This window comes from Sebastes fasciatus, chromosome 14 (assembly GCF_043250625.1).
Source record: "Sebastes fasciatus isolate fSebFas1 chromosome 14, fSebFas1.pri, whole genome shotgun sequence".
Lineage (NCBI taxonomy): Eukaryota > Metazoa > Chordata > Actinopteri > Perciformes > Sebastidae > Sebastes > Sebastes fasciatus.
Window position 1 is genome coordinate 18,025,221 of NC_133808.1, and position 25,428 is coordinate 18,050,648.

General features: G+C 40.0%; 1 protein-coding gene across 1 annotated transcript in view; it reads left to right on the forward strand.

Moving 5' to 3' along the window:
* The first annotated feature begins 241 nt into the window (after positions 1-241).
* Positions 242-25,428, forward strand: part of kcnh7 (potassium voltage-gated channel subfamily H member 7) — a 61,789-nt gene continuing 36,602 nt past the window's right edge. The window contains exons 1-6 of the mRNA XM_074659391.1: positions 242-361; positions 1,468-1,654; positions 15,489-15,640; positions 15,773-15,861; positions 17,370-17,890; positions 18,676-18,906. Coding sequence (XP_074515492.1) covers positions 17,815-17,890; positions 18,676-18,906 — 307 coding nt within the window. The 5' untranslated portion in view covers positions 242-361; positions 1,468-1,654; positions 15,489-15,640; positions 15,773-15,861; positions 17,370-17,814. The remainder of the gene's footprint in view (positions 362-1,467; positions 1,655-15,488; positions 15,641-15,772; positions 15,862-17,369; positions 17,891-18,675; positions 18,907-25,428) is intronic.

A 25,428-nucleotide genomic window follows, 5' to 3' on the forward strand; every position in this document is an offset into this window, starting at 1 on the left:
TACTTACTTACTTACTTACTTACATAATAACTTTATTTCCATTAGCAGGCACAGCACTAGAACTGTCTCTAACGTTACATGCTTGTGCTCACACAGCAGATTAAGATTGTAACTTCATACAATAAACTAATTAAACTAAATGTTAAGTGTATTTGTGCCATAGACTGTATCTGTGCCATAGACTGTATCTGTGCCATTATGAAAGAGGCCAACAGAGGGCGTTCAGAGCTTAGTTACGTCAGCTCTCGCGGTATCACGGCACAGTTCACGTTCACGAGCGAGAACAGAGCTGATGCACGCTGAGTGAACGCTGGAAGATGAAGCGTGCAGCTGACTGCTGTCATGAATATGTGTTGCACAGGTAAGTTAAGATTAGTTTAGCAATTCACAGGCTAGTTAAAGAGCTAACGCCTACCACTAACTGTAATTTAGTAAAACCCAGTAAAATATTAAGATAATGTAGACTAACCTCAGCAGCTCATGGTGTTATTTTATAGTTTTTACTGTGAACCATAAGCTGTTTTATGCCACTGCGACTCTGACAAGCCTGTAGATAATTAGTAAGGAATGCTGTAAAGCTTTAGGTTTAGTAAGCCGGTGTTATGTGTAGTATTGTTTCCTGTCCATATGTGTGTCCTCCTACCTAAACCTGAACCAACCCTAGCCCTACCTAGGGGGGCGCTATCATTTTACCAGGAGGGAAACAGGTGAAAACTACACTATCTTAATTAACCCATTAAATGCAATTAAAGGGGCAATATGTGCAGCAGAGCAGTTATTGACAAATGTGTGGAGAATACAGACTTTTAATCACGCAGGTGTGTTAATTGTGTTTTTGTAAAGAGAATTTTTACTAGTTTGGGTGCACATATAAATATGTTCTGTTACTGCACATAAATGTATGTTGACAATATGAAAAGCAACACGATAGATGGGATGTAAGCTTTTATTCCTATAAAAATGATGCTATTTTTAAACTGCTATTATTTTTAATTTACTTATCTTTTTGTCTTTTTGGTCCTTTCCTTTTTCCTTTTTTTTGTATGTGTTTCATTTATGTTGCTGTCGGATTTAATTCATTTACATGTTTAAATGTAATTGTTAGTGAAATCAACTCTGCTTATTTAATGGTGCAGTAATATTGTTATAGGGATTGGGGGATATAATTTGTTTATAATTATTTATGTGATTTATTTTATTTTGTACAGAAATACCAATAAAAAGACTGAGCAAAAAATAAATAAATAAATAATGCTATTTTATAATCAAATATGTCAAGGATAGATACAGAACCAGTTAAATCAATCTCACTGAGACAAACATTACCTTTTCATGTCTAAAGAATGGGCTAACATGTATAGCACTTAATATGCAGGAAGTGCTTTGATTTACCCAGTATGGGGTGCAAGTCTCTTGGGGTGCTTTTCATGATGCTAACTTATGCTTCCTCTCTCCTCCCATGACCAGGAAATTGTTCCCCCTCCGCCATCATTGCGGATTTTCCAATCCCTTAAATGCACCTCGAGGAGACGAGGAGACTTCTGGAGGAGCTGAGAGCGAGGAAACAACAGTGCATCCTTTGCCATACACGACGTAAAAAAGGTGTGACACACACAGCTGAAATAAACTCAAACCACGACAGGACTCTATAAATGTAACTATTCCTTTTGTATTCATAAGTTGTAGTTATTTAAGATGATCAAATGTGCGATCAAACTTTATGCCCTTCACTGTTCTAACCGCATTCCTTAATGACATTTCACCTTGATGTTACTTGTGTTTTTATCTTGAATGTAGGATACACCCAATTCAACTGCTATAACCATGACATGATGTTTACAAGTGCAAACAGCTGATGATGGCACATTATTATATCAATAACATTCTTTTTCTTGTTGTTATATAGATAGACAGGAGTGTGTTTGTATATATATATATAAGATATATCACTCAAACTCAATCATATATATATATATATATATATATATATATATATACTGTATGTATAAATAATGTTACATTATTTATATATATATATATATATATATACAGTATATATACAGACGTAGGCAAAGTTGTTGGTACCCTTCCGTTAAAGAGAGAAAAACCCACAATGGTCACTGAAATAACTTGAAACTGACAAAAGTAATAATAAATAAAAATGTACTGAAAATTAACTAATGAAAATCAGATATTGTTTTTGAATTGTGGTTCAACAGAATCATTTAAAAAAACAAACTAATGAAACTAGCCTGGACAAAAATGATAGTACTCTTAACTTAATATTTTGTTGCACAACCTTTTGAGGCAATCACTGCAATCAAGTGATTTCTGTAACTCTCAATGAGACTTCTGCACCTGTCGACAGGTATTTTGGCCCACTCCTCGTGAGCAAACTGCTCCAGCTGTCTCAGGTTTGGAGGGTGCCTTCTCCAGACTGCATGTTTCAGCTCCTTCCACAGATGTTCAATAGGATTTAGATCAGGGCTCATAGAAGGCCACTTCAGAATAGTCCAATGTTTTGTTCTTAGCCATTCTTTGGTGTTTTTAGCTGTGTTTTGGGTCATTATCCTGTTTGAGGACCCATGACCTGCAACTGAGACCAAGCTTTCTGACACTGGGCAGCACATTTCGCTCCAGAATGCCTTGATAGTCTTCAGATTTCATTGTACCCTGCACAGATTCAAGACACCCTGTGCCAGATGCAGCAAAGCAGCCCCAGAACATAACCGAGCCTCCTCCATGTTTCACATTAGGTACAGTGTTCTTTTCTTTGGATGCTTCATCTCTTCGTCTGTGAACATAGAGCTGATGTGACTTGCCAAAAAGCTCCAGTTTTGTCTCATCTGTCCAAAGGACATTCTCCCAGAAGCTTTGTGGCTTGTCAATATGCATTTTGGCAAATTCCAGTCTCGTTTTTTTATGATTTGGTGTCCTCCTCGGTTGTCTTCCATTAAGTCCACTTTGGCTCAAACAGTGACGGATGGTGCGATCGGACACTGATGTACCTTGACCTTGGAGTTCACCTCTAATCTCTTTGGAAGTTGTTCTGGGCTCTTTGGTTACCATTCGTATTATCCGTCTCTTCGATTTGTCATCAATTTTCCTCTTGCGGCCACGTCCAGGGAGGTAGGCTACAGTCCCATGGACCTTAAACTTCTGAATAATATGTGCAGCTGTAGTCACAGGAACATCAAGCTGCTTGGAGATGGTCTTATAGCCTTTACCTTTAACATGAAGGTCTATAATGTTCTTTCTGATCTCCTGAGACAACTCTCTCCTTAGCTTTCTGTGGTCCATGTTCAGTGTGGTAAACACCATGATACCAAACAGCACAGTGACTACTTTTCACCCTTTAAATAGGCAGACTGACTGATTACAAGTTTGAAGACACCTGTGATGCTATTTACAGGACACACCTTAGTTTAATATGTCCCTATGGTCACATTATTTTACATCTTTTCTAGGGGTACCATCATTTTTTGTCCAGGTCAGTTTCATTAGTTTGTTTTTTAAAATGATTCTGTTGAACCACAATTCAAAAACAATGTCTGATTTTCATTAGTTCATTTTCAGTAAATTTTTATTTATTATTACTTTTGTCAGTTTCAAGTTATTTCAGTGACCATTGTGGGTTTTTCTCTCTTTAACGGAAGGATACCAACAACTTTGCCTACGTCTGTATATATATATTGTATGTATAAATAATATGACATCATGCCACTTTGTTAATTTAATTAATAGTAAATATTTAAGTTGTCATGAACACTAAAATACAGCGATGTAACAGCTGTGCCACACGTCATATTTAATTGATGTCGCTTTAAAATGATGGCTCCGAGGCAATGATGTCTCATTTGTTAAATGCCTGTGGCCTTGACGTCTCTTTCCTTACATCTCTTCCTCGCCTCCTCCGCTTGCATCTCCCGTGGGCGGGACTAAGACGTAAGGAGAAGAGACAAGGAAAGGAATCAAGGGGACACTTAAGCATAATGAAAAGCACCCTTATTTGATATTTTATCGCTATTTGCTTAAACCAAAAATTGTTCTGGTCCGTCATCTTGAAGGCCATCTCAAAGCTCTTATTTCTGCTCTGAGGAGTGAGGAGGAATCTCTGAGCTCAAATCTCGCTCAAATCTCTTTGCTCATTTGAAAACACAAAAAATTATAAAATACAGGTTCGAAAATGACCACCTCCTCCAGGAAAGAGGCATACAGCCAAGAACGCCTGGGGGTGAGTTAACTGTTTTATGTCTGTTTTGACAATGCTATTTTGCTGCATTGTATGATAATCAATGCAATGTCATGCTATCACCATTGTCCACGTACCTACTAAATGTGTGCTGTAATTATTATGTATGTCGCTTATTGTAAGTAATCACACTCAGGTTCTTCCCATCACTTTGCATGTGAGACTCTCATTAATCAAATGGCATATATGAGAATAAACCTTGCTAATAACATACTGGCTTTGAAAAAGAAAGTTCCACAGTTGAATATGATATGGCATTGTCACATTAACGAAAGATGCCTTTTTATTAATATTGAACAGAACTATCTTGTGTCTGGGATCATACCAGGGATGCAATAAGTTGACATGTTTTGTACTCCACAGGGAAATCATAAGGATGATGGGCCTGGAGGGACGCCTCACCTTTAACACAGGTCTCAAGAAACAGGACAATTTAAAAAGGAAATACTGTATTGTATTTATTATGAGCTCAGTTCACTTCCATATAAAGCGTTTGTGACTGTTGTTATTTTACAGAATGAATCCCTTGTTTGAATGTCCCTTGTTTGATATTTTCCAGGATTAGTCAGAAACAATAATATAATTTGTACTTATTTATTTTATGATATTAAAAAAGCAGTATTCATTTATTTTGTCATATGTCTGACTTTTAAGTTCTGAAAAGTATGTAATTTATGTTATATTCATATGTCGGACTGTTTAAAAAATTAAATGTTAAGTTGTGGAAAACAGTCTTGAATCAGTGTTCTTTGAATCTTGATGTGTGATCAAATGCCGCGTCCAACAGTGATTCTAATTACATAATTGACAAATGTCTCTTCAAAAATTCCTTATCCAGAGTAATGTTCCAAGGTGTGTGGCACAACTCAAACTTTTTTCTCATTAATAGTTTTTATTCTCAGCATTTCATAAATAATTACATTTATACACCATAGACCTCTTTCATATGCTTTAGTAAATTTATAAGAACAAACTGTAAAAATAATGCAAAGCAAAATAAATCATAAAAATTAAAATGCAAGCAGACAATTCAAAATAAACAAATGAATAACAGGTAAGTAGATACTGGGAACAAACTTCATCAATGATAACTTGTTTACAGCACAAAAAACATCACGTTCATTGATTTCCTTTAGAAGATAAGGGCACAACACAAGTCAAACTTGTATAGACGGGAAGAGCTTTTTATTGAGGTAATCCTGGCCATGCGGTCCTAGGGGGGTCTTTATGCGGACATGGCAGCCATCATTGGCACTCACACACCTGGAGAACACTGGGCTGTTGGCCAGCTGTGCAAATGCTTGGCCAGCCTCATACAGTGCTCCAGTGGTGGGCAGTTTGATGACCTCCTGGCAAAGGGCTGTCATTTTCTCCACTCCAGTGTGCACCAGTCTGCAGACTGCAGACTTGGGAACATGGAAGGCCCGGGACACCACGCTGTAAGATAAGCCATGTGCCAACCAACCAGTAAATGGTGATTAATAAATGCACCTCATGTGACCAGCCTTGGGTGTTCTTTGATGGCAGAATCCTCAAAAGGGCCTCCATGGACTGTCGCCCCAGCCTGCAGTCAGCCATGAGGTCCTTCTAACCATCAAAGAACACGGCAAGGACTGGCACATTGGGATTGAGCTGTGCATTTAGTGGTCCAGTGTCCAACTCCATACAAAATAAAGGAAACTGTTACTACCCAAACCTAGTGCTGCTAAACTCTGATTAGAACCAATCTTACATTAAATTAATCTTGTTGGTGCAACCAGTCATAAAGCATTAGGCTTGTGATGCTTACCTCTAGTAAACACAGGATAGCACGCTGCAGTTTTGCTCTCCTACACCTTGAACTCTACGTCTAGAGACATCATTTTATTCTCCTAAAGATTTAATTGTTTGTCTATCCGATACTTACATGGGCCTAGTACCTTCTTCTTTAATTAACTTCATGAATTACAGCTGGTAGTTTATCAACACACCTAATTAGCCTAAATTCAGCTGCTGAATGGCAGTGATTGAATGTAATTGAATATGAAGGGTTCATTTGCGAAAACAGAAAACTCAGTTTTTATCTATTTCCCTAATTGTTTTTTGTGTGCAATCCAGGGAGTATTAGGTTGTTTTGATATCCTTTTTTTCATAAATCATGTTTTTTTTTTTATTGCACACTTAAACTTGCAGTAGGCAAAATGTTTTTGGCATCATTGGGCAAAAATTCCGTAATAACCTTTCAGCATATTATAATTAGAGTGTTCTGAGAGAAAACTAGACTTTTGCACCTCATCATGGCTCTGTTTTCAGGCCTTAAAAAATCTAGCCTGTTACAGGAGACTTTGGCCAATCACAGGTCATTTCAGAGAGAGAACGTTCCTATTGGCTGTTCATTCAACGGCGGCAGCTGTTAATCACTCGCAAACCCACCAACTTTCTCATTTTACAGTTAAACAGTACACTACAGAAATAGGCATTACAGTAACAGAATATTGATTCATATTTAATCAGCGCTGCCTAGTTTGACCGTTTGATCAGAGTTTGCAAGTGATTGACAGCTGATCATAGACGGCAGGCTCCAGATCGGCTCTGATTGGTTGTTCTCCTCCGGTCTTTGAGAGCTTGCAGGTGCCATTAGGAGCACCGGAGGACACAGAGGCACATGATTTTTTTTCAGATAATCTGTCTCATGCACTACTGTCATTATATAGTGACCGCTTTGTAAAAATAACTTTTTTAATCATATTTGCTCCAATTCTACACACTGCTGCTTTAAGGAAATATTAAACTGATGTTCATTTTAAGAATGGCTTTATTGTTTTTTTTCAAATTAACTCTTCATTTATAGACTTTATTTCAGTCTGCAATAAATGATAGACATGTAAATACAAGTAAAACAGAGTTGGCAGGAGGAGGGGGCTATTTGCTTAATCTCTCTCCGCATGGTTTCCTTGCGTCTCCCTGGTGGGAGGGACTAAGACGTAAGGAAAAGACGCAAGTGAGGGAAACGTGGATGCAATTTAAGAGACTTGGGATGCACCCATAGTTTTCTACTAAAACAGTCAATTAGAGGATGGATGTTTTAGCTCCTGTATTTTGAATTTCTTCTACACCTTAGATTTACAAGTAGCAGTGTCTCTTCCTCTCTTATCATTAAGGTAGTCGGACGTCTTTATTTTCAGTGTTGTTAATGGTATGTGTTCATCAGCTGACAAAACTTCAAGATACAGACATGATGACACTGCACTGTCTGATTGTGGGTATAATGGATCCAGATCTGCTGACAGGTTAGCTTTTTGAAGCCTGTGGTCTCTGAATAGACTCTAACAATAGAGGCCCAGTTCAATTAATCACAGCAGGCGCAGAAACAGACAGCGAAAAAAAAAAAGTGCATGAAGAGCTGCGTTTTTTTCATAATGTACAGAATGAGATGCAGTGCTGCACCGACTGAGAATCACTGTTTGATATTATATCAGGCTGGGTGTTTCCTTAAGTCATTGTTTACTAGAACGGGATTACACAAGGACAATATGTACTCTGCCAGCTTTTACATGGAGATCACATGCTTGTGTCATGTGCTGTGGGTGGTATAAACAAGGCCACAGATCAGGATAGGAGACGTCATCTAAAGCAACCACACGATGTCAGCACAGAGCCATTTATTCCTGCAAAAACCTCAACTCTACATTTTCTGAATTTTACAGACATTTTTTTGTAACCACCAAAACATATTAAAGATTCACTCCAAGCATCAAGATCTAAGTTGCATTCATGTTTCAGTGAACTGGTGCAGTAGTTACTAGGGAAGTGTAACTACATGTAGTAATGCCAACAAATACATTTTATTTTAACTAAAGAAGTTCAATTTGTCACTATATAATTGTATTTGAGCTCATCCCAAGTAATTTCTTGGGTGTCACTGCAGCAAAGCTCTTTGTGTAGCTGTTTGTGGTGGGTATTTCCTGTGTCCCCCACTGAGAAAGGTGCCCCAAATAACCATGACCTTGTAGGACCAGGACAATTACTCACCAGCCCCCCCCCCCCCGCATGTGTAACTTGCAGGCTCCTTATATATACATATACACATCCACTCAAAGACCTGTTCCATTTAGAGTGGTTATAATTAAACTTAGTGCTGGCCTGTGCATGTGCGAATATTTCTGTGATTTTGCAGATATAGACACTTCCCCCCCCTACCTATGTATAAGACCAAGTATTGTTTTGAATTGGTGCCACAGAGATGCTACAGCACACAAATCAGTTTGGAACACAAACCCTGAAATAAAAAAGCATTGCCATGTAATACAATTCCATATAATTGCCATGTGGTAAATTTGGACTGCTGATATCCATTTTAAACGCTAGCTGTCAGTCCTACATATTGCTCCTTTAATATTATTGTGGCCCGTCCACTCCTCCGGTGTGGCTGCTAGCAGTTAGCGCACTTTTCACAATTTGAGGGTTTCCTTCTAGATATGACCGTGTTAGCCTCTGGCCAGCAGCAGTAGGGATCACTTCACCGGCTGTGTGTCTCAAATACTCGCTGCCTTGATAACCAAGAGATTTGCCGAGGCTTTTCATTTCGGGTAGAATCTAACGTTAACGTTATTTCTGTTGATCCGGTTCGTTTGAAGATCTTACATGGCTGCTGAAGGTTTTGTTTGCATGTCAATTTGTTTCATATGTGGCAACGGGGTGTCGAAATGGGCAGCGGATGGGATCACACCGGCCAAAACAAAAACAGACGTTCCGGACCGGAATGGAATTTTTTTAAAGCCGAACATGCTGGCCGTGGCATTGTTGTCAGAAAAGCCACTATTTCAACTTAGCATGTAACCTTAATCTCTGATGACATATCATGGTCATTTTATGATTTACTAGAGTAAATATATTACATATCGGTGCTTTAAATACAACACCACCTGCCAGAAATTATATATTTGAAACAACACAACACAAAATAAGCTATTGCATTAGGTTGTATTACATGCAGGTGCTCTTTTCATTACATTCAACTTAATGTATTATATAATGTATGCATTTAAAATGGTGAAGTCTGTGAGTGACATGCACCATGCTTGCTTTCTTCTAAGGTATACTGAGTTTACCCCCGAGTGCTTCAACATCAAAAATCAAACCTCTGTTTTATTTTTAGTCATAACAGATAATTGCATGTGCGTCACTGATATTAAAGGGGATGATAATGAAGATCAGAGAGAAGTACACTATAGCACGAGGGAATATTCATTAAAAAATGCTTAGGCAGGCGGTATTGCTGTATAAAAACAAACCTGTCTCCTTTGAGGAAATGAGCAAGATCCAAAAGCTCAAGTCCTCTTTCTCAGTCTTAATGATTCATGACAGTTACACAAGCATTTGCCAGTGTGTTGGCTACTATGTGTTGTGGAAATTCATGCATGTAGCTGTCCGTCTTAATGACAGTGGACTAGTTCTTTAATTATAAATATTATTTGAAGATTCATTTTTAAGTATTTCTCATAGATGGTCGGTGCAGTGCTGTGTAGAGTGTTTGTGCGATGCATGGTGATATCTGTGTTAGTTAGTTTGTTTGGATGTGGAGAAGGACTTCTTTTTATTGGCTGCCCTCCAGAGAGACAAAGCTGTGGAGTCAGACTACTGAGTGAGAGTCCCTCATGTGAGCGGTGCCAATAAGCAGACAGGGAGCGCTGCCTACAGTATAAACATAATACACACCCTCAAACTACTGTTATCAAGTGACATGAAGGGTGACCAGACAGATTTAAAGCTCTATCAATCATATTCATACGGTTTATTCCATGTTAGCCAGCTCAACCTGTTGCTTATAATACCAGTCAGAGCCAAGTGTATTTTATATTATTCATCTAATTCACAAGCAGGGTTTAGCTATGATGAGGAAAACAACACCATAGAACAATTGTATGAAAAGTAGCTCACTTTGCCAGGGGGCGACAGGCAGTGGCACATCTACTGGGGCACACCAGTTTCCATGGTAACCTCTGATCACAGAGGGGATAACTGAAATGAGGTAATCACTCCATTGATCCCTGCCAGCAGATTGACAACAGTTTTAACAAACTGCTCCTAAAACTAGCGACAAAAGCTGGAGATTTCTCATATTATGTTGATGACATTTGTTTTTTACAATCTCCCAACAGAAATCTAGAGAGGATGCTGTCACAGTGTCCTTCGGGGATATACTGCTATAGATGACATGACATATTTGGAGTGATGGGGTTCATTTTCTGATCACAGACACATCTCCAATTAATCTACACACAGCGGGAAACAGTGAGAAGGTTTAGAGCCGTAGAGACGTCTCCATACTTTGTAATCTGTCAAGTTTATGAGTGGATCTGACTCACCATCTGCTGCCAACACAAATGTTATTAATATCAATGTATTAATGCAGCTAATGAGTTAGCTTTTTTGGAAATATTTATGGCTTTAGACTCTTAGTTTCTCTCTAAAATATTTGTTTTTGCTGTAGCAGAAGACACACAACAGTCGCTGTTTATTTCCGCTTAAATGATTAATCTGCGGATCAGAAGGTCATCAGAGTGATTTGAAACGGCGTTCGTTATGTCAGCGTCAGATTTTAATTGGCGACATTTTAATTATCCATAAAGGTAAATTATTAGTTAGTTGGGGGGAGAGTCCAGTGGCTGTGCCCTTTGCATGTCATCTGGCATTCCACCGCCGCTGAATAAATGATGTGTAATGATGTTTAGCCGTAGCCTCGGAGAGCCATTTCCACCAGGGGAAAAAGGGTGATACTGCTGATGACCTCAGTGGAAAACGCCTACCAGTAGGAAAAGATGAAAGGCTTTAATGTCACCTCAAGTTGAGTTACATGCACCCTAATTATTTTAAAGTGTGAGTAATGGTTTAGGATGATTGATGGTAATGTCCATTCTGATCCTAATTATCTTTTGCTCAGATAATCTGAGAGAAATGATCCTAAATTGTAACTAATATTTCCTATATGTTTATTCGCTTGAGGTTTCAACCCTACGTGCATTTAATCTGTAGATATAATTTCCCATCAGCAGGATTTGTGTAAGCTTCATGTATCCGGACTAATTCTCCTTCCGCTGCCAGTCGTGACAAACGACAATGGATGGCTGACCTATAGCACAGGAGATACCTGGCTTTGTGATGAATCAGCAGTCACCGCCTGGACAAAGGCAAATATCAAAGCGAGCCTCACATGCGGCAGTTCGCTGTCGGATGACTTTGTAGCCTATTTGTGGGTGGCAACATATGGTGTTTGTGCCTAGAGACTGCAGCTGCATTCACACGGGGCCTAACACTATTTCCCCTCGCAGTGGTGACACAGGGGACAGATGCTGCAGTATTTCTGACCCTGCAAATTAACGGAAACGTGATGCGGGCTGGTTAAAAACCATCTTTGAGCCCAAAGCACCAGGGGGACATAACTGTTGAAGCTTTAATTAACCGTTTTACAAGTAATTTTTTTGAATCCCTCTCTCAAAGCACATTTTGCACCCTTTGTGATAGGTCCAACAATTTCAGTAGTGCCTAAGGGACAAAGCGCTGACCTCTGGTAGATTAAATGATATTGTGAAGTCACATTACTAAGCCCATTTTTTTGCTCCATTTTTTTTTTTTTTTCTCATTGAGGGCAGATGGTGGAGAACGTGTGCAGTGGCATATGGGGTAAGGGCACAGCAGCAAAAGCAGCAATAGCACTCTAGTGTTTTGCACTAGTGGATTATTCTCTGAGACAGGGCCGTAATGGTTTATATGGACAATGAGTCCTGAGCCCTGTAACTGCGCTTCATGAGTGTACGTGTATGACCACAGTAGCACAGAGAGTAGAAGGGGCTGAGAGGGAGAAAACGAGAGACAGAGAGAGAGCTATACTGCCGTGAGACCTGGATTAGGCTCTGGACAGTGGATGCTGCTGTGGCTGCTGCTGTTTTTCAGATTGCTCTAAATTCTCAGAGATTATGTGGAATGAATGAACGAATGACCAAATGAATGAATGGCAGCGTGATTTTCAAAACAACCATACAGCATCAAGAAGGCGTTGTCCTTTGAAGCTTTATATTTTCCCGTGGAAAAAAACACATCCCTCGATTTTTTTAAGCATGTTATGTAATATGACACAAGGTTGATCTTCATCAGAAATTGTGCTTCCCCTTCCACATAGTAGAGCTCAACTGTTAAACGGGAATTTTCTGACATTCACTTTGTTGCTCAAACGATGGATGTTTTCTGGCACGTTGGTTTGAATCTTCACTAAAGCACCGTCCTCCCTTCTGGAATCACTCAAAGCTGAAACTGTTGTAACCCGACAGGCCAATCACTAGTCCTGGAGCCGCAGAGTGATGAATGTCATCTCATTCAGTCACTGACACCACCGCATGTTATTGATGGAAGATTTAATGCATTCATGCATATTGTTTGAATTGAAGATAAAAAGGTCCGCCACCGTGCCATTAGAGTAAATGCTCTCTTAACATCAGCGTGTTAAAACCTGCGTGGTTTGGGGGGGTTTTACTCACTTAATTTCATTCCTCATAGTTGAGTGGAGTGCTGCTCATCAGCTGATCCCAACTTCTATCCTCTTTACTGTAAACTGCACACTTGTCATTTCAGATATAGTAAAGCTGCGTCTAAACATTACATCATACAGTAACAAACCACTCCAAATCCAGCACATGTGATAATTACTTAAAGAAATTGAAGAAGACAAAGAATTAAAGGTCAAATCAATACTCTCTTTGCTCTCTACTACTTTTGCTATTAAATATGTAAAAATAGCTCTGGCAGAAAAGAAGATCTTTATTTCAAGTGTAATTCACTGCATGATGTAGATGCATTGTGAGCTGAGCGAGCATGCTGGAGTAGTCGCACACTACAATGTGTCTTTACCCAAGGGCACACAGCTCTCCATGGGATATTGTTTCCCTTGTGTGCAGCTTTCAGTAAGAATCACCCCTCACCCACCCACCCATCGCTACCCTACCAGTCAGCATTTATGCCAGTATTAATCAAGCATGTTTCCAGAAGTGAGATGCACACAACAATGATATTTCTCACATTAGGCATTATACTGTAAGTAATAGTTTGGACTCCTGGTCCCACAATGGAGAAAATCAATCAATTGAATTTTCACCCTAAGATGCGAAACAAACAGAAAAACAAACAAGTCATGCTTTCCTAACCTAATTGTTAGTGAGTAATGGCCACCCTCCGAAAGGTTCAACTGTAGCTGTGTTGTGAGTAATGGATACAAGCTGCAAATTGGCTTAATGCAACAGTGATTTAATAAAATACAGCAGACATAGCACTGTGTGGCCTGGGGAGCTCTGTGTTTCTGGGTACAGGAGGAAAAACACTCCCATGATAATATTGCATCTTACTTGCAAAAAAAAAAAGAAAATGCTATCTAAGCTGGCTTTTAAAGTTTACCAGTGCAGTGCAAAACAAGAGAACAGATATCGCCACAAGCTTTTGCCCCAATCTTCTCAAATGTAGGCCAATAAAACTGAAGGAGAAAAATTAAATCCTGGAGTGTTTTTCACCCCAAGACACACACCTGCAGCGCCACACAAGCTCCCGGGGAGTACAGTATGAGGCAACAAAATATCACACCAGCCAGGGTTCATATTGAAGTATGGAACAATAGTGCCTTTTTTCATAATACATGATGCCTGCCAGGTAGATTAAAACACATCACACCTATTGGGTGGCAATTGGTTAAATACAAATAAATACACAAGTCATCTTCATATTCATGAAATATGCATGATCTCTGGACATGATCATGTTTGTATTGCATGTGCATCCATCCCATGTGTTCTCGCCGTCTCAATTGGCCAGATGGACGATGAGATCGAGCTGAAACACTGGGACAGATGTTTCAAGACTGCAAGTGAGCTTTTGCATTATGAAATATATTTTCATTTTTTTTCACCACCTGGCTGTTGGCTGTAATCTTCACGGATTAGTTTAACTTCTATTTCTCTGATTTACATGCGCCCATTCATGAAAATCAGTGTACATAACGGGAGTATTTCCCCATCTACCAGCTTTTCCTCCAGTTCTCAAAGGATATAGAGAGTGGTTCATGTACAGTACATGAACTGCAGCACCATGGACAGCGTCTCATTCAAACTCACCTCATGCTGACCTTATGGAAAGTTGGGTGGAAACCTGTGGGATCCCCATGTATGTTTACCTTCCATGTATTCTGGTGTAGTATGTATAAATAGATTCAGCCATTACTTATATAGGCACTTTTCGTAATTGATTCATCCAGTAGAATGGCTGAGTGGATGCCTAACAACCATTATTACAGGTAGAGTCACAATAACTTCCAGTCTCCTACATTCAACATTGTGCGTAGGACTTCCATTGTGTAAGCAATATTTTTGATATTTGTATTATCGTTGAATTGAATCAAATGATTGCCTGTAATTTTAAAGAGATGTTAGTCCTGCCAATGTCACTGAGAATCAACAGTCTGCAGCATGATGCAGCTTTCAGCTGATTGTTTTAGATGGCCAGACTTTCTGGTTCAGGACCTGCGACTCTCATCAAGCCTCCATAAAAAACTGTGGGCAGCTGATTCCTGTACACAAGCTCAGAAACCTGAATTGATGCTCCTGTCCAGCACCGAAATTGGAAAGTGTTTACTCCTAAAGTGCTAACTTTGGACAAACAAGCCAAGCCAATGCAAGCTACTGTATATGTTTTTCTCAGGAGTTGGTGGACCAATCCAGAAAAATGATAAATGGGCTTGCATTTATATAGCACCATTCTAGCCTTCCGACAACTCAAAGCGTTTTACACTACATGTCAGCATTCACACACACATTCATACACTCATGGCAGAGGCTGCCATGCAAGGTGCCAAGCTATTCATCGGGATCTAATCCAAATGCTCATTCACACACCGGTGGTACAGCCCTTGGGAGCAATTTTGGGTTCAGTATCTTGCTCAAGGACACTTCGACATGTGGACTGGAGGACACGTGGATCGACCTGCCAACCTTCCGATTGGTGGACGATCCGCTCTACATCTGAGCCACAGCTGCCCCATTACTAAATCACCAGTGAATATTGGCCAAAACAACAGCTAAAATACCACTAAATACTGGATCTCATGTTTATTTAATCCACAGTGGTTCACACATCAGCCATACACAGTAGAACAGATGCATATTGAACAGAGCCCTATAGTGTCACTAGATTTTCAACGACTGTTTTCTTTTCTACACAGTTTTAGAAAAAGAGGATTGGCACTGAAGGATTTCAGCCCACATATGCCAAATATGAATCATCAGGATTCCCATTATCACCTGAATGCACCATCCTCTTCAGCACCATGGACAGCAACTTTAAGGAGCTCCTGGCAGTCAGTGTGTTTTTCAGGTATTATGGCTGAACAGACCTCTGCTTGGGGTAAAGCCAGGTCAAGCTACGCTGACAACAACATGGCATCATCAAAATACATGTATTATGAATTGTTAAGGTGTGATTTTGTTATGTGTGCCGTCCTTGCAGGTATAACAAAACTAACAGGAGAGTTGGGGAGATGTCGATCAAGTGCAGTCTGTACATGCCCACACAGTCCAGAGAAGAGGTTGTTTCAGGTAAAATAAGTGAATCACTGAAAGTGTGTCATAGATGTATGTATAGGGCCTTGAATATCTTCTTCTTTTTGGGGGGGAAGGGGTAAATTTGTGTAGAATTTATGTTGAGTGTTCATAGAAATGCTCTTTGAAAACACCGAGAACTACGACTGGAATTTAATCACTGCTTTTGGCAACTAATGTTTTACTACACATCAATAAATGTTGTATATATCTCTGAAAAATATACATAAACGAACAAATAATTTAAAAAGCATGAGTTAAAACTAAGGGAATACTTTGTCAAACATTTAGATCTCTAATCTCTAATGCTTATTCGCTGAGAGTTATATGATAAGCTTGATACCATGTCTGTCCCTTCAATGTAAAGCTACTGCCAACAGCCAGTTACCTTAGCTTAGCATAGCATAAAAAACTGGAAACAGCCAGCCTGGCTCTGTCTAAGGGTAACAAAATCCACCTGCCAGCTGCTTTAAAGCAGTGACCAACAATAGTGACTGGGCGTCACTGCTCCCTGCTGAGAAATGGCACATAACCCCCAAATGGTAAAACCATGAATTGTCATTTTCCCCACTTGTTGTTTTTGTAATGAGATTCCCAAAATGTTGCACTATTCCTTTAATAATTACTATGAATTCATTGTTTACTAAGAGGCTTAAATATATTCATACATTTACCAGTGTACTTAGACACACAGCCTACTCAAAGCAGTAACTAAATATAGACAAGTAGAACTAAAGCAAAGGTTACACCATGGGATAGGCTATACTCTCAAGTAATACAGTAGCTATAGCAGTATAAGCTGTATTGTGTGGAAATAACACTAAAATTACAAAGGTATAATCTACATTTAATGCTTTTGAAAAACATGCTAACGTGTGTATAGAAAATAGTAATAAATTCACTAGATTACAGGTCTAGTGAATTCATGGTTTTACCACAAGTGGTAAAAACATGAATTGTCATTTTCCCACTTGTGGTTTTTGTAATGAGATTCCCAAAATGTTGCACTATTCCTTTAATAATTACTATGAATGCATCGTTTACTAAGAGGCTTAAGAATATTCATACATTTACCACACACAGACACACAGGCTACTCAAAGCAGTAACTAAATATAGAAAAGTAGAACTAAAGCACTAAAGTTACACCATAGGATACTCTCAGTAGCTATAGCAGTATAGGCTGTATTGTGTGGAAATAACTGGAGACTAAAATTACAAAGGTATAATCTACATTTAATGCTTTTGAAAAACATGTGTATAGAAATATAAAATAGTAATAAATTCACTAGAGTACAGGTGAAGTAGTGCTTCCCTAGTATGAAACCACATAGGAAGCACCACTATATAATAAGTATACTGTACTTGATCACTGTGCACTGAACGTGTACTGTCAGTAGGCTTTGTACAAATATACCTAAATGTTTTTCATGCATATTAGTGTGCATAACATTCCTAATAAGCTTATATGTATATATTGTGATAAGGCTCATTGTGTCTGTGCAGGAGGCTGCAGGACTGAGCCTTACCCGAGGTAGAGGGAACTAAGTCCCATGGGAGCAACGTCACTCCCCTCGGCATATCAGCCTCTGTCCGCTGGATGCGCCCAGCACAGCACCCACAGAGGACGGCAGGATCGCATCCATCCATCCATCCATCCAGCCTCAACTGCGAAATGCTTTGCGAACTGAATTCTGCGCGTCTCGGCGACGAGGAGGCATTCACATGCTCCGGCATACAAGCGGGCTAAAGAAGTCCTCCTCGGTGGAGTAAGTGTGGAAGGAAGGTGATCCAGAAGTGGAAGAAGAGCGCTCGCGTCGAGTATGGTCCGTGCTGAAGGGAACATCACGAAGAGCCAACATCTGTAACTTAGGGATTTACTTGTAAAGAAGCTTTTTTTTTTTTTTTTTTTTTTCTTCACTGGCGATCTTTGGATATTCTGCGTGTAAACATGCCTGTAAGAAGAGGTCACGTTGCGCCACAAAACACTTTCCTTGGAATGATTATTCGGAAATTCGAGGGGGAGAGTGAGTATCTTCTTGATTTACAATACTGCGAAGTAAATGTTTTTATAAATGAACGTAAAAAAAAAAAAGTGATGAATGAATACATTTAAGTTTATCTTGTGATCAAATTCCTTCTCATTAAAAACATATTGATGGGAATAAAACCATTTATTGACTTCCATGAGAGGACCAACCAAAGACCTTGGCTGAATTGTTTTGGTCAAAATATACATTTGAGTTTATTTTGTGATCAAATTCCTATTCATTAAAAACATTTATGGGAATAAAACCATTTATTGACTTCCATGAGAGGACCAACCAAAGACCTTGGCTGAATTGTTTTGGTCAAAATATACATTTGAGTTTATCTTGTGATAAAAATTCCTATTCATTAAAAACATTTATGGGAATAAAACCATTTATTGACTTCCATGAGAGGACCAACCAAAGACCTTGGCTGAATTGTTTTGGTCAAAATATACATTTGAGTTTATCTTGTGATAAAAATTCCTTCTCATTAAAAATATATTTATGGTAATAAAACCATTTATTGAAGACTTACTTCCATGAGAAGACACACCTAAGACCTTGGCTGAATTGTTTGTGTCAAAATATACATTTCAGTTTTTTGATATACGGTTTGCTGAACAAAATTATTAGTAGGCTGCTTATTTCTCTATACAGTGTCAGTGAACTTAATCTGATTGCTGATTGGTTTAATTTGTGAGCTGACACCATGGTGTATCGGCTCTGAGGTCAGATGTATCACAGTACAACAATGCATTCTTTCCCCCCCCCCCATGCAGACCGGAAATTTGTGATAGCCAACGCCAGGGTGGAGAACTGTGCAATTATATACTGCAACGATGGCTTCTGTGAGATGACAGGCTTCTCGAGACCGGACATCATGCAGAAGCCTTGCACCTGCGACTTCCTCCATGGCAACCTGACCGACAAAGACGCCATCAGCCAGGTGGCCCAGGCTGTGATTGGGTCCGAGGAGCGCAAGGTGGAGATCAACTACTACCGCAAGGATGGTGAGTCAGTGACCTGGCACGACGGTGCGTCTGTCGCAGAATGCCCGTAAGCTGAGAGGGGTCTTTTGTGACGTGTTCGCTCCTGAGATAGCACCTGCTGCAGCTCCTCACTATGTCCATCAGTCCGTGATGTGGCCTGTCAGCCTGTTACCAACCAGCCAGAGTCAGTTGCAAGATGTGTTTCACATTCAGACATTACCCCTGATAGAGGAAAACAGTGAGGGCAGTCGGCTCTAAAATAACCCCTTATGCCGGAGGTATTCATGTACTTGGTGACAGTAAACAAATACATATAGGCTCACTTTGATGCTCCTCATACATTAGCAGGGTTATGACTATTATCCAAACAAAAAACAACATATGCTGCATATAATAACCACATTCAAACAATAACACGTTAGAAAATGGTTGTGGTGGTGTGAAAATGGCAATACAATGATGTTATTAGTGTTTGGTTGTATGCTTTACAGAGGAGGTAACAGACAAAAGCTCCATGTGAAACACAGCAGTAGAATTATGGGCACATCATTTTGGCACCTGCCGTAATTCCCATCATCTTGTGCCTGGATGACACAAAATAAAAAAGTCTGGCTGCCAGAATCATGGTGTGCACCTCTCCCTAGTTTTGGATTGAACACAGAAATAGGATGAAGCATAGGTGCGATGTCAGGTGATCCACAGTTTTTGTGCTTTGATGGACAGGGTGAGAGGTGGTGGTGGAGAAACGGAGCTCAGCTGCTGTCCTGTGAAGTTCACGAATACGTCTGCTTTACATATTTCAAATAAAAATACACTCACTGTGTATTTGAAGATCCATGATGCATTTAGCCACATTGTTGTTTATAGCAAAGGTGTACAGTAGCTTTAGCGGACAGCAGATCAATCCACTAATCTGTGATATTGTTGTACATGTGATTGGCTACAGCATTGCCAGCTTTGCATAAACAAATGCTCTCCCGTTAATGCTAGACTGGTGTTTGTCATTCATTTTTGGCCAATCCTAGTCCCGGCATGAATGGTGCACTGCAGAGACGGCAATCCTGAGTCAGAGAGAATTAATATGATGTTACCGCTCAGTGGCATAAATCCCAGGATTGACCACCTCCTGCTATGCTCTCACATGAGCTTTTGATGGTCAGCATGACATAGCTGCACAGAGTCAATCTGAAAGTACTCCTCTCATAGAGAAGCACAACAAGAACATGCTTTTTTTCTTTTAATTATTTAGTGCCAAAATATTCATGTGTTTGCATGATATTGTTAACTCATATTCTTTACTCTGCGATAACTTCCAAGGCATGTACAAACAGCAGTGTATGAAGAGTCAAAGCTGGAAAATAAGAAACGTTATATTTTATTTAATCATAAGGAGCCGGGGCTTTAATTTTTAATTGTGAGTTTGATTAGATTCTAGGCCATGGATGCATGTTTAATCTACCATCAGCAGCCATTGGCTTGAACTGTTTTTTTTTTTTTGTTTTTTTTTTGCTAATCAGGAAGAAACCAAGAGCCAGCTGCTACACTGCTAAAATAGATTGTTTCAGAAACCTGCAAGACAATTAGACAAAACACTCCAGGGTCTGTTTGTGAGAGCATGAACAGCTTGGTTTTTGACAAGTAGGATTTTTAAAGCAACTTCATTTAGTCTTAACATGCTTTACTCCATCGAAACATCATGTGCCTGTAATGTTTAAAGCGTGACGGACAAGAGCTACGGAAACCTTCCGACATAATCGTCGCTCTGTCTCCTCTTCACAATCCTCCCCGGTGTGCATCGCGGCTTCAAGACACAACTCTTAATACTCCTCAGAGGAATTTACAGTGAGCGTGTGTGCTCATGAATAAAGATGTCAGGGCTGACAGTGCAGTGACTGGGAATGAGCAGCTTACAGGGTAAATGCATTAAACTGGTATGGAGGGACACAATCCACACGCTCCCACTGCTATGGGGGAATGAAAGATTCATGGCATCCTTGAGAGGGGACGGCCATACAGTATTGATTGAAGTCGCTCTACAAATTGAAGCTGATGGGTGGAAAGTGGATGTAATCCGTGTCTCCTCTCCTAACTGTATTTCAAGTTATCACTCCTCATGCAAATCACTTAATCCTTTGTATTAAACCTCTTCCATTTGCCATGCACCTACTAGAGTATATGTCACAAATCACAGGGGTATGTTAAAAAAAGAACATTAAATACACCAGCTTGCATATGTTAAAAGTATTTCCTCTTTCTATTTCTCTTTTTTTTCACGCAGAAGATGCCGTTAAAATACTGGTTGAATTATGATCTACAGTACGTCCTTAAATGCTAGTGTTTTGAATTGCAATGTGACACAGTGTAGATTGTTTTTCCTCTCCCGTCAATAACTACAGTGAAAAAAAAAAAGTAAGTTTAGGATTTGAGGAGCAACAAAGCTTTGGCTTTTTTTTTTTTTACTGAAAAGGCAAAAAGTTAAGCTGCTTATGCGTATGCTTAGAAATTAAAAGTAGTGGAACAATGGGGACCGTGGGAGCACAGCAAAGGCCTTCAGTGTGAGGACATTTTTGTTTAGTTTCTGTGTTCCCCTCTATGTGAACAACCAAGACGGGGTTGTGAGAGAAGATACCAGGGGCACAGTCTTCCTCCATGCAGCGATGATACCTAATCAATGAGATAAATGCTTTCCCTTGATGGCTTTGTAAAGCTATCCTATTCCACGGGGTGTAATAATGCTTTGTACCTGAATGAGTCTTAACAAAAGGAAGCTGACACCGCGCGGAGAGAAGTTAAATGGATAATGGCTACATAACAGCGGCAGCTTAGCTAACCGTGCTGAATGATCTGGGACATGTGGTATGCGTGGGTGCTGGGTTTCATAGGTGACTCCCCGCCGAGGGGACTGAAGGGCCGCGTACCCCTGCTGAGGGTTTAGTGGCAGGGGGTGCCTGCAGTGCACAAGGTGTGCTGCAGGACACTTTGGTGACCACGGTCCCGAAAGAGCACATCCATTTTTCATCGCGCTCAGCCCTCTTTGGTGTCTCGCGGTATGAGGCGAAACACATACAGAGCTTTCCTCATCAGGTTTCATTTTGTTAGATTGAAATCAGCTTGTCCAGGTTGATGTAACAAATTGAAAACAGCCCAGTGGGGCTTTCCATTTTCGTGAAATGGAAAGTGTGGATAACATGCTGTAACTTAAGCTTGAAGACAGCCTCATTATGGAGAAATTTGCATATGCCATTTTAATGGAAGGTTCGCTACCAATGCTGCCCTTAATTAGGATGTGAAACAGGTTTATTAGTAGCGAGGAGGAGCAGATGGAGCTTTAAACACCATAACAGTACATGTCTAACTTTACATTGGCCAGGAATGTTCATCCACAGGCTATTTTTACCTCCCGGGATGCTTGTACTGGAGGTGGTAATCTAATATTCCTCTCCATACCATCTGTGTTTTTTCTCTTAATCAGCCACTGTATGCTAACTTAAATTTATTTACCATCCATTACAGTCAATCCACCAACATTTACGCCAAGTTTAACAAAATAAAACATCAGATCAGGAGCTAAATATCCCGAATCGATGAATGTAAACACAAATGAAATGGAGTTTGAGCCGGAGCTGCTCGTTATCCCTGATGGCTCTGGAGACACTGATTGAAGATGAAATTAGGCCAGGCTGCGTAGCTCGGAGCACTCTCACTGAGGCGAGATGTTGCCACTCGGCCCAAGGACTCTAAACAAAGGGTTAGCTTGCATGGCCTCTCCCTACATGCCCTAGTACCGATTGGCTATGCCCCAGTAACGTTGGGTATTGGCTTAAGCAGAATAGCCCTAAACAAAAGACATGTCAGATTTCATTAAACAAGACTTGCTACCAGGCAGTAGTCTGCGGCTGTACTGTTTAAAAGCTACAGTTGTGGATAGTACATCGGTGGAAAGATACAGAAACAAAAATCAGCGCTCGACAATATTACTCATGTTTCTCCCTAAAGCAGATCAGCTCATGCAGATTAATATCAAGCCTCAATACACCAATCAAATGGCAGGGTTCAAATAAGGAATAGCATCTCATTTTGAAATAAGATTAAAGAATGTATAGCGGTGCTGGCACCACTGCATGAATATAACCACTACTGCTGTATTTCTGTATCTTTTAAGACATCTTACAGTTTCACCACAACTCTGTTTGACCTGTGAGTCGTCATTGTACGAGTGTCCAAAGGATCACTTGATTAAGCAGCAATGTTTTAATAATTGATGATGGAAATAGAATCTACAGTAATGAAATTTCCATCATGAAAAGGGAGCTAGTCTTAATACACTGTCCATTCATTCAAGAAGGTGTAAATAACATGTCTTGGCTCGCAGGGAAACACTACGTTAAAGGTCAGGGAATTATTGGACACCCCCGTACAAACTGCTCCACTGTCAATGATGTTAACCATATCCAGCAGCTATGGCCATGTTTGGACGGTATTATGTTGTCGTGCTGAGTTGAGTGTTGCAGAAGAATAGGAAGGTTGGGTAGCCTGGAACCCACATGGACAGCAGTCTTCAGTAGCACACATACTGTACACTGCAGCTTATCTGTTTTCATATTTACCAGAGTCCGAAGTTAATCATGTCAAATGTAAAGGTAGAGGAGAGAGGAATCCAAAGCGCTTGCTAGATGGTACAGTGGAGAGTTAAAAGCTCTGCAGCTTAACAAAACACATGCACATCTCCATTCACCATCCATTTTGACAACACATTATGTCATTGTTCTTTAAGACTTGCAGCATTTTCTGTAGTTGCTTGTGCTTTCTTAATCTCTATAAACAGATTATGCATTCACATGTAGAATCTGTAGGGAACGGGACAAGATTTTGGCATCCGAAGCAATCTGGTTTCTGTTTGTTGTCAGAGTAGTATTGACCAATCACGGTCGAGCAGGCTTTGGTTGAACGCAGGTAAACAGTCCCTATGGAGAGCAAAAGATGCGGAACGCATCGGCTGAAATGCAATCTGGGAACCCGCCGGCTATCGTCTGACGATGATTTAGCTCTCTATTGGTTTAAAATTAGCTTGTAAACTGGCTACTTGGGAAACAATTTGGTCGTACACGTCGTCTTTAGTCTCGCATCTCAAGTTGCTGATCGGACTGTAAACGATGAGCCGCACACGGAAAACGTCTTGGCACGGAAAGCCACTGAATACACTCGAACCCCGGAAATATAGTCCCTTGCCCCCAGAGGCTTATCCGTCATCAGACCGACCGTGTGATCGATTGCTGAATTGCTGTGCGTCTCTTAATGGCAGCTATGTTTTGTTTGCTAATTTCCCAGAAGAGCCCCCATTTGTCACAGTCTGAGAGAAGGGCTGTCACATTGATTGATCAATTTAATTGCTCTTGTGTTGTTAATATATTGTTAATCAATATATGCATTGTCAAAGTGAAGATTTTTCTTGTTTGTAATCGTTTTAGTGCCACAAATTGCTTTAACACAATAACGCAACTTGCGGTTTTTAGATTGTAGCGGGCTCAGTTGTAAAGCTACAGATAAGATACTGGCATCATGTGAAACTAAAAAAACGAAGGAATCCATTGGTACCAAACATGTCATACTTGCTTGTTGCGAAGGAGGCTAAATAATGCTCAAAACTTACGCTACATTTTGGCGAGGAAAAACTGGCATGGCCATTTTCAAAGGGGTCCCTTGACCTCTGACCTCAAGATATGTGAATGAAAACGGGTTTTCTGGGTACCCACGAGTCTCCCTTTTACAGACATGCCCACTTTATGATAATCACATGCAGTTTGGGGCAAGTCATAGTCAGGTCAGCACACTGACAGCTGTTGTTGCCTGTTGGGCTGCAGTTTGCCATGTTATGATTTGAGCATATTTCTTTATGCTAAATGCAGTACCTGTGAGGGTTTCTGGACAATATTTGTCATTCTTTTGTGTTAATTGATTTCCAATAATAAATATATACATACATTTGCATAAAGCAAGCATATTTGCCCACTCCCATGTTGATATGAGTATTAAATACTTGACAAATCTCCCTTTAAGGTACATTTTGAACAGTTAAAAAATAAATGTGTGATTAATCGCGAGTAACTATGGACAATTAGGCGATTAATCGATTGACAGCCCCTGTTTTTTTCTTGTGTTTTTTCTTTCTGAGTTGCAGTGCATTGAGCTCTCTCAAAAAGGCACCATAAAGGCTGGGTATGTTAAGTGTCGTTTGTCCACGTCTAAAGACAAAAGTGTTCAGAAAAGCCACACTTGAAGGTGGGATGAAAAGCCTGACATCATAGTGAGGAGCAAGGAAAATGGAAATAAGACACACTTTTGGACAGTCTGTCCTTGAAGACGTCCAGAAAGGGATTTCAGATGCTGTTTGATGATGCAACAAGAACTTGAAATGTACTGACGCCTTTAGATGGGGTAGAGAGCATGCAGCTGGACTTTAGAAGTCAAGCCATCAAGCATGAATGCAAACACTTCATTTATGAATTGTGAAGATAAATAACATGACAGAGCTTAAAATGCACT